Below are 9,828 nucleotides of genomic sequence, written 5' to 3'. Positions count from 1 at the left end.
GACAGTTTAAACATACATTTTCAGGCTGGTTTATGGATTGATGACAGCCTTTTGTCACAACCGTACATTCATTTACAGAGAACAATCGTTACCCTTTATGGGATTAGTTCCACAGAATTTGTATCAGCTGTAGAACGGGGTCCTCCAGGGGAAAAAAATGTATATGAAAAGCTTGATTCCAAAACAATGTTAAAAGGAAAAAACACCTGCTTTGATAAAGTGATTGCTGGCATGAGCTAGGAAAACTTGCTATTGCATTGTTGATTAAATATTGAACTTATTGAATATTGTTGGTTATTCACAATCTGAAGCTCTCTCCCTAGTCACATTTTAAAAGGTTGTAATCATCTGTGCTTTTGTTATATTTTGAACAGTCACAATGTATTTTGGGTGAAACCCTTAAACAGTGTTCTATTGATGTGTTTTTGCATGCGAACCCAGAAATTATTTCTGGCATGGGTTTATAGCAGATTTCCAATTTTGGATAAATTAAGAAAATTTGCTCTGTAGCAAACAAAGGCTTAAGATATTCACATTTTGTTCAACAATGAGCCACACACAATTAATATAATTAAAAAAAAGCATCAACAGCTTCATTTTCAAAGGGAGGAATTAATGTAGAACAAAATGTTAACCTCTCTTAAGCATACCACATGCCTTTTTTTTTTGAATAATTCAAAAACCCAATGGGGAAAAACTAAAACATCGGATCTGGTGAAGGAACCTATTGCTAACAAATTGTTACAAACTGCTGCCAACCTAAGTCATTTACTAATAAATCATAGTGTTTGAATTAACTGGGAGTGGGATTTACTGCAATAGGATAGTTAGTTCCTTTTTTGCAGCAACATAATCTTTGTTGTGATTAGCTAAACATTGCTAAACGCAATTTATTGTGTTATGTGCCAAGCTATGTCCATCTTGTACACCAAGCAGGTTCAAATAAATCTATAGATTGCAAAAGCAATTTGACTTGATAGATTGAAGATAGGACAATCATCAGAAGGGCAATAAACCCATTATTAACCTAAGTATGCCAAAAGTAGTCAGACACTTTCATCATCGTTAAAAATCTGTGGCGCTTCAAATTATGCTCCTAGAAGAGTAGACAAACGTATCCAGTCACAGTCAAAAAAATCCACACTGATCGACAGAAGTGACAGAATTGAAGACAGATGTCTTAAAAACTGCAATACATGGTCTGACTTAAATGACAACGATGTTTTTCTTTATGTCTAGATGTATGGAAGTAAACGGAGTGAATGAGAAGTACTTACACTGCGCAGCTCTGACTACAACCTTGTGAAGTAATGTCGCATCAACACCATTCAAAGGCCATTACAAAACACACTCAAACTGCTATAATTACAGAATGTCAGCTTTGTTCATGCTTTATGCCCTGGCCTTTTCTCCAGTGCTAGAAATGTGCCCTTTAACAAGGAATGCGAACAGTTCCAATAGGCTGAACGCGTGCAAAGACTAGGAACTGAGTAGGATGGGGTTTTCTTAGGGGCGAGAACGCTTGTTATTAAAACTTCTATTAGTCCGTGCGAGGGCGGGGTGTTAATAGCTTGTGCGGGGCTTGTGAACAGAAGCGTAAATTGTACCGGAATATGCCCTGCCATTAGAAGAATGCAGGAGCAGCCTGCTGAATACTGGTGCAGTACACAGTCAGTGACACTGCTACAGGGCAACTGTCATGGATGTAAAAAGAAAATGATAACCAAAGTCTTGTTCCATTATTTAGCTAATTATTACAGCGAGAGGGGATGGGAGTTTGAGTGGAAAAGTAAAAGAAAAACAATGTACAATAATATTGGTACTGTTAACTTAAAAAAACAACAATAAAGTGTTGAAAAACAACAAAAACAGACCTGAGACCTGACAAAGCAAAGCTAACATCCTTTAACGGATGCTGCTGCTGTACACTTTCGCAACTCCCAATGCTCTTTACAAGACAGGAAATTTCTTCTGACATTTCAAAGCGCAGTGGCTTTGTTTTTTAAACAAGCATCACTGGGACTTACTTTCTTTTGCCTTTTTTTCCCTATGTGCTTGAATTTGCCTTGTGTTCTTCATTCCGGGTTTGAAATCTGTATTTTTTTCTTTATAGCCACCAATACAAATTAAAAATGGGGTAGCCGATTTAAGATAAGCGTGGTGCACGGGACAGGTAGAAGTGATAAAGGGTGGGGAAAAAATAGGAAAAGAAATGTTTTACACACACACACACACACACACACACACACACACACACACACACACACACACACACACACACACACACACACACACACACACACACACACACACACACACACACACACACACACACACACACACACACACACACACACACACACACACACACACACACACACACACACACACACACACACACACACACACACACACACACACAATGGAGGGACCCCAGGAGACAAGGCCAGGAGATTCCAGGGGGTAATTCAGTGAAAAAGCGAGACTATTTTGTCTTTACCCTGCAGTGTACCATGGGATGACTGTGCACGTGAACAGCTCCCGGTTCACAAAGGCGCCAACATGACCAGAGGAACTCCTGCGTCAACCTCCTTTATCACACAGTTGAGTGTTACTCTGGTGACGTCTACGTGAGCACACTTCTATTGTCCAAGTCGTTTATTACCCCATGTGCTTGTTGTTGTATTGTTGGTGCTATAGGAAACTAAGTGCAGAGGGTAATTTTGGGCAGCCTCAGAGAGCTTGAGGACTTGGCACTGAACACACTGGTTGAACATTCGTAGCCTTCGGGAACAGAGAGAGGCAATTTGAGTCCATGGATTTCTCAGGCAAATATCTCAGAGGTTGCACAATCTCCCCTACCGTCAACTCATTGTCACTCGTCCTCCCTCCCACGGGGCCCTTCAGCACTGTGGCCCCCAGATCTCCTCTAATGCAGATCAGACTAATCATTCCAACCAATCCTGTGTCAGCAGATCTATACTACGGCTGTTCCAGGAGCACAACGCAACCCACAGCACTGCCAATGGGACGATCGTTAAGTACCAATGCCAATAGGGGGGATTTCAAACTCCCAACCACTGGTTCTGTGTGTGTGTGTGTGTGTTTGTCTGTGCTTTTGTTGTGGCTCAGAAGAGTTAATTAGCTAGAAATGTTTAAATGAGCGCCGGGTTGCCATCTAGCTAGAGTGCAGATGACATGTGCCAGGCTGCAGTTCCCCTGTGTGCAGTATTCTTCGCACGTCCACTATTCCACGTTTGCCGATAAGTTAGAAGAGCCAGGCAAGTAGCCAGCTGGACGACGAGGGCAGGGAGGCCGACAGACAAACCAGAAAAGCATAACAAAGAAAGAGAAAGTGAGAAACCACGCGAGAGCAAAGTGTTGAGGACCATTAGAAAAAACCAAATGGCAGAGATGCTAGAAACAGCAAAAACAAGTATCCGGCCAGATGAGCAGATGGGATGGGACAGATAGACAAACAGAAAGAGACAGAAAGCTGTGGACATGCTGTGAAATTGCGTGTGTGTGTGTGTGTGTGTGTGTGTGGGGTCTTTAGATAAGGTCTTGGCTGACACTACAGTAACTCCTCATTAAGGGGAAGACTGAACATGCTAGTTTGGTTAAGCTTGGAGGCCAAACGGTAGAGCTGCACTGGTGACGAGGGACTTCAGCGCTCACCCAGAACTGACAGCCACTGCACGACAAGCACGTAGGAGTATGTAGGAGAGGAGAGGGTGTTGAAAGGATTGGAACTCTGTGCTGTGTGTTTGTGCCCGTCTGTGTACAAGTAGTACACAACCGAACAAACAAGATTATATGCTCAATTTGTTCCCGTCTTTTGAAAGGGGTATGGGGGTATGGGGGGGGGGGACAGATGTTTGCGTGTCTGTTTGTGTGTGTGTGCCTGTGTGTGTTTGTGTGCATTAGGCTCCAATTGAAAAAATAAGACCTAATTCAGTTAGCTTCCATATTTAAAAAAATAATAATACAATAAAAGTACAACAAATAAGTACAGCAACAATAATAACTTAAGTACAACATGACTGACTGAACAGGGTTTTTGTTGCAGAGTCTCTTGATAAAAAAAAGAAGAAAAAAATAAACACCTACGTGATGAGGATCTCTTTCTAGCAGCAAGCCGTGGCCGCCTCGAACACTAAACGAGGCGGGTATCGGACAAAGGTTTGGGAAGTTCTTTTTTTTTTTTACTTCCTCAGTAGGGTGGAGGATGGAGGCTTTGAGAGCCACCTCCTCCTCCTCCTCCTCCTCCTCCTCCACCCTGATCCCTCCTGTCCCTCTCTCCCCTTATCCAGTTTCTTGTCAGTTTCAGGGGACCTCGGGGTTCCACAAGTGAAGGAAGGAGGGGGGGGTAAAGGGGGGGAGGCCCAGTCGGGTCTTAAGTCCACCTAGACGACAGCCAGGGCCCCTCCCCTCAATCGCTCTCTCCACTTGACTGTTCCACTTCCATGTCCCAGCATGCACCTCTCCCCTGCACAGCTCTGTGATGGAGGGCTGGGGGAGTGTGTGTGTGTGTGTGTGTGTGTGTGGGGGGGGGGGGGGGGTCTCTGAAAGGGAGCGGAGGCCGAAGCAGGGGAGGCAAGGGGGCTGAGGTTGATGGGAGGCTTTTTGTTCGGGGCAGAGGCTGTAACGAGGCGCAGAGGCAGGTGTGGAAGGGCAGAGCGTGGTCAGATACATGTGGCGGGCTGCGCGCTGGGCTGCTGCTTGCGGCTCCGCAGGCCTCCCGATTTCTCCTTGTAGCCCACACACATCTGCTGAGAGACATCCACCAGAGCACTGGCCACAGCAAGACCTACAAATTCACAGAGAGAGAGAGAGAGAGAGAGAGAGAGAGAGAGAGAGAGACTTTAGTTGATACTTTCTTTAAATGGCCACTTCAACCCTTTTGCAACCAGATCTTATTTTAATGATGTTTGGGAGACAAGAAACACTTTCCTGGGTTTTTGATGTGGGTAATATGTGTTTTATATTTGTATTTCAAAGTGCCAGTGATGTCATGGACACTGGTCTCACTTCCTTCCTAGACAGTAGACTACATGTCTCAGTAAGACCTCTCCACAAAGAGGAGCAGTGCACCAAAGCATTATGGGAATTGGAACTTCCTTCCTCGTCCAGGAAGGAAGTGAGACCAGTGTCCATGACATCACAAACACTTTGAAATACTAAAATTTCTAAAAACAAAAAACACATTGCCCACATAAAACCGAAAGTGTTTCATGTCTCCCAAACATCATTAAAATAAGATCTGGTTGCAAAAGGGGTGAAGTGGGCCTTTAAGGTATGTGTTACAGAACCTAAGCCCATACAACAGATGGTGTACGGCCCGGGGATCAAAACTACAGCCTTTCAATTCATGGAACGCGTGTGAAATCAATTTGAAAGCAAAATTATTTTCTTTACATTTTTCTACTCTGCTGAAAACACTGATCAGGGAAGCTCTTTCTCCATCATAACCAGTCACAAATATGCATACTCATGCTCCCACCCGGCCGAACATACGGTACACAAGCACACATTCTCTAATGCATTTGATCGTCGATTTATGAGACGCTTCATTACCGGCAGTTAATGCACTACACGCTGTGAACTTCCTGAGAACAAACTTGCGAGTTCACCCTTCATCTCCGGTGCAGGTTGTGTTTACCCTGCGCCAACATCTATGGCCTATCAGCGAAAACACGTAGAAACCCCCGAGGGAACCGCTGCGGATAAAATCACATCCTGCGCTAATCGTACAGCCCAACGCGTCTTCAGCGCTCCATGTTCAGACCATTAGCCCACTCCTTGATCTGAAGGAGTGAGGCAGAGCAGATCAAAGCTGCCGAACGAGGCCCAGATGCTAATCTGAGAACTGCCTCCTCGCGGCTATTTGGAAGCACCTGTTTCTGCCAGCGGACATTTTGAAAACTGTAAACAGATGTAGGGCCAAGGTTACCGGAGGAGCTGAACAATAATGAGGCTGATGGGAAAACGTACTTGGAAGTGCCAGTGTGCGTGCTAGTTTATGTTTACTGTATGCATCGCATACTGTACATGTGTGACTGTGTACATAGGTGCGAATGTTCTAGCCTGTGTGTTTGTGCATACAGTAGTGTACACAGTATGTACGCTGTACATCGATGTTGTTTTTGGCAGCAAATTTCTATTTTAGTTTAGTCATAGTCTTTAGAATGAAACTTAATTTAGTTTTAGTCACATTTTAGTCACCTGGAATGTTTTAGTGTTAGTCTAGTTTTAGTCCACTAAATATCATAAGATTTTAGTTGACTAAATCTGCAGACAATCTACAAGCTCACAACGCGTCGCAGATCTGCTATTTTCAGCATGCAACCAAGTGTAAAATGACTTGTCTTTTATTTATACTGGATCTCTTTTCAACTAGTCCCTTCCTAACATTTGAGTCTAGTTTTTATTTGTTGACGAAATTGTCAATATATTAGTGTTATTATTTCTTATATATAGTCTTATTTTTGTCATCATAGCTTAGTTTTCATTTAGTTTTCATTTAGTTTTCACCAGTGAAAAAAGGTAGTCAACGGACATTTTTTGTCTTAGTTTTAGTCGACGAAAACAACACTGCTGTATACTGTACTGTACTGTATATTTCTTTGGGTGAATGTCTATGAATATGCTTATGTAGACAGGTGGTTCTCAACATGAGGTCCTTGTGGGGATTCAAGGGGGTCCCCAGCAAAGTTAGTTAATTTAACCACTTCATCCATTTTTGAGAAATTCTGAATATATATATTTTAACACAAATCTTATCTTCTGGGGGTAATTGATCATAGGCTAGTAATCTTTTCAAGCTCGGTTTTAACCAGCAATACGGTTTCCTTGTGTGTTCCCTGGATTAAACACGATTAAACAAGGTGGTTGAAATGTAATTATTGATGAATTCAAACAAGAATGGACAAAATAACACATCCTATACATGGTAAAGTTCTTGTAATTTAAAGAAAAATGCATGAAAAAAAAATCATAGTTGAGAAATGTTCTGAAATAGCGAAAGGAGGGAAGGAGTCCAAGTTCTAAACTTAGTTTTAAATAGTTACTTTAGGACGAATCTGCAATGCTATAGAAATGTAGGACAGAGTCTACTCAAATGTTTAAAAGTAGGCTATAATTCTCTCACCTTTTGTGTGCAACTCACCCACACAGCAAAGGACCACTGGGACGTATACTATATTACCATAACATAATATATGCCTCCTTAGGACAACTGCTGTAAATGTTTCACTGTTGATAGATTATATTGTTGCTCATTATATTCATAGCATACACTACGTTGTAGGTAGCTCTGAGATTCGGTCACATCCTGGACGAAGTAATTTCTTGACCAACAGTAGCTATTTTCCAACGTTAGTAGTAGTTCAAAGCTCCTACAGATTTCTGAATTAAAGAAAGGGTGGAAAATGTATATTTCTCTGTGAAACAACGGTTTAAATCGGGGTTTTTGACAGCCAGTGCCTTAACACACGTTTCCGATCAGCAGCAGATCAGCACGACAAATCTAGCAGCAACAATGTTTAACCTTATCTGGACCACTCCCCAAACATCCCTGATCACAATTAAGATGTGGATTTCAAATGAAATAATTTCTAGGACATTTGTACGCTATAAATTATATTTTGCATTTGAGGTTACCATTTCTTGTTGTGTGTTGTTCTTATTTTTGCCTCATGGGCTCGATTCTTTCACATTGCCGACGTGCATAAATAAAATGAGATTTTTTAAGACCTCTGAATGTAAGACTTACAGTAAAACTATAAAATATAAGCCCTTAAGACCTTTTTATGCACAAGAGAGCAGAGCACTATGGAAAACTAGTCTCAGACTAAATCTCAATCTGTCTCCAGAGTTTCCAGAAATACCCCAGAAGGAACACAAAAACAAAAAAGGGGGGGGAAGCTAAAGGTTGAAAGATTGCATCTTTAATGTGTTAACAGTCTAGACTGAAACATTATGGAAAAACAGACAGAAGATGAAGGAAATACTGAAGGGAAGAACAAGAGAGAAAGAAGAAAGCAGACAAAACAAGGAGAAGATGCTCACCAAAATGGATGGGAAAGACATGAAGGGGAGACGATGAGGGGGATAGAGAGAGACGAAGAACAGCCAGAATGGGCTCTTAATGAGGGGTTATAAACAGAATGAATCTAAACCTTAAAATGCTGCGCGCGAGAGAGAGAGAGAGAGAGAGAGAGAGAGAGAGAGAGAGAGAGAGAGAGAGTGAGAGACAGGCGCAGTAGAAAGCATTAAGAGAGTGGTTGGGAGCAAATAAAGACTTGCGTGGTCTTGCAAAGAAATACATTCTACAAAGAGGGAGAATAATGCAGGGGGAAAGGGCTGAAGAGAGGTAGTGAGGCATCTTACCAGACTGTCCTGGGGGAGGGATGCCCCCGGTGCCTCTGGGTAACCGGACGAAGATGGAGAGTACGGCCGCCTTGTTGCCAAAGCAAGGCTCTAGGGCGATGGGCTTAGGGACCGTCTGAAAAGACAAACAACAAACAAATGAAATAAAAAAGCTGACAAACAAAGCATTATACATCGACAAGCCTCACAAATCCCATTCAGCACCAGCTGTCTTCAAAGACACGGACAACAGGGGCTTTGCGGTGACTATCCCTTTTTTCCTGTAAAGACAGTACACAGAGCACAAAACAAACACCCCACAAACCTCTCATAGACCTTCCAAACAATCCCTTTAGAGATATACAGAGGAGAAACTGGATGCCCCCCCCCCTCACCCCCGCTGAGTGAGTGCACACAATGTTGTGCCAAAGTGAGAGGTGCTGTTATAACCAAGCTCAGAGGCAGTATAACAAGAAGGGAGACACAGACACGGAACATACCCAACTCAAGGAATTTAATTAACAAAATATAGCTGCAAGCAGCGATAAGACGGGAGCAAGCCAGAAAAGGGTGGATGAGACAGTGGACTATTTGTTTTACGCTGACTGGCTGGTCAGGTTGTTTGTCAACGCTGTACTCCCGCAGCCAACCATGTATTAGCAGGGTCCAGACTCTTCCGCACAAATTAATGGTGATGCAATGGTGGTTAACACTTTAATTGCCCGGAACTATTTAATCCATTACATTCATGCGCCCAGTCGATTTATAAACACGGACGCCTTTTCCGGACGGACCGGCCGGAAGTTCATGATGTTGTGTAGCAGCTAACAATAGCCACAGCACTTTAGAATCGATCGACAACAACGGGAGACAAGAATAAATCTATCGAGACTAGCGACTGGACCGCGGAGAGCCGTCTAAAACAGGATCTTTTTTCAGAAAAAGACGGGATGATTTAGATTGCGATTTATGAACGTTTTAAGATTTTCGTTTTCATCAGCTAAACAGAGGAGGGAGTTTTTTGATGACGTCTCAGTCTTGCGCGTCACCGAGGAGAGCCCAGCAGGCGCGCCTGGGCTATACAGCCAGGCGATCTGTTCTCGTATCAATAAACTTCGTCTTTAGGACAATACTTCGTCCTGAGCGTCCGGCGTTACTAATAGAAAGGACAAAGAACTTCGTCCTGGGCGATTAATCTGTTAACCATTGCGTGGTTAACCAGGTGGTTAACCAGGCTACGAAAATCCCAGGAGTGGATAGAGTGTATCACATAATTAACACAATCATATAATTGGGAGAGAAGTTGAATTATAATGACACAAATGACATAGGGGTGTTGTAGGATGCTGAACCATACAGACAGCAAACTAAACCAGCAAGACGCCCTGAGGGCACGCATCCACCTGGGTGACAGCAGACTGCTGGGTGAGCGCTGGCGCTTTGGCATGGGGGGTCAGA

The 9,828-nt window shown here is 43.0% G+C and overlaps 1 protein-coding gene across 2 annotated transcripts in view; it reads right to left on the bottom strand.

Moving 5' to 3' along the window:
• Positions 1–3,953: 3,953 nt before the first annotated feature.
• The window catches only part of atrn (attractin), a 147,066-nt gene continuing 141,191 nt past the window's right edge, over positions 3,954–9,828 (bottom strand). For both annotated transcript variants that reach the window (XM_079528363.1, XM_079528364.1), the window contains exons 28-29: positions 8,392–8,506; positions 3,954–4,810 (exon numbers count right to left, since the gene is read on the bottom strand). In XM_079528363.1, coding sequence (XP_079384489.1) covers positions 4,686–4,810; positions 8,392–8,506 — 240 coding nt within the window. In that variant the 3' untranslated portion in view covers positions 3,954–4,685. The remainder of the gene's footprint in view (positions 4,811–8,391; positions 8,507–9,828) is intronic.

This window comes from Electrona antarctica, assembly GCF_951216825.1.
Source record: "Electrona antarctica genome assembly, chromosome: 18".
NCBI classification, from domain to species: domain Eukaryota; kingdom Metazoa; phylum Chordata; class Actinopteri; order Myctophiformes; family Myctophidae; genus Electrona; species Electrona antarctica.
The sequence above is the reverse complement of the archived record's forward strand: the minus strand, read 5'-3'. Positions and strand labels throughout refer to the sequence as shown.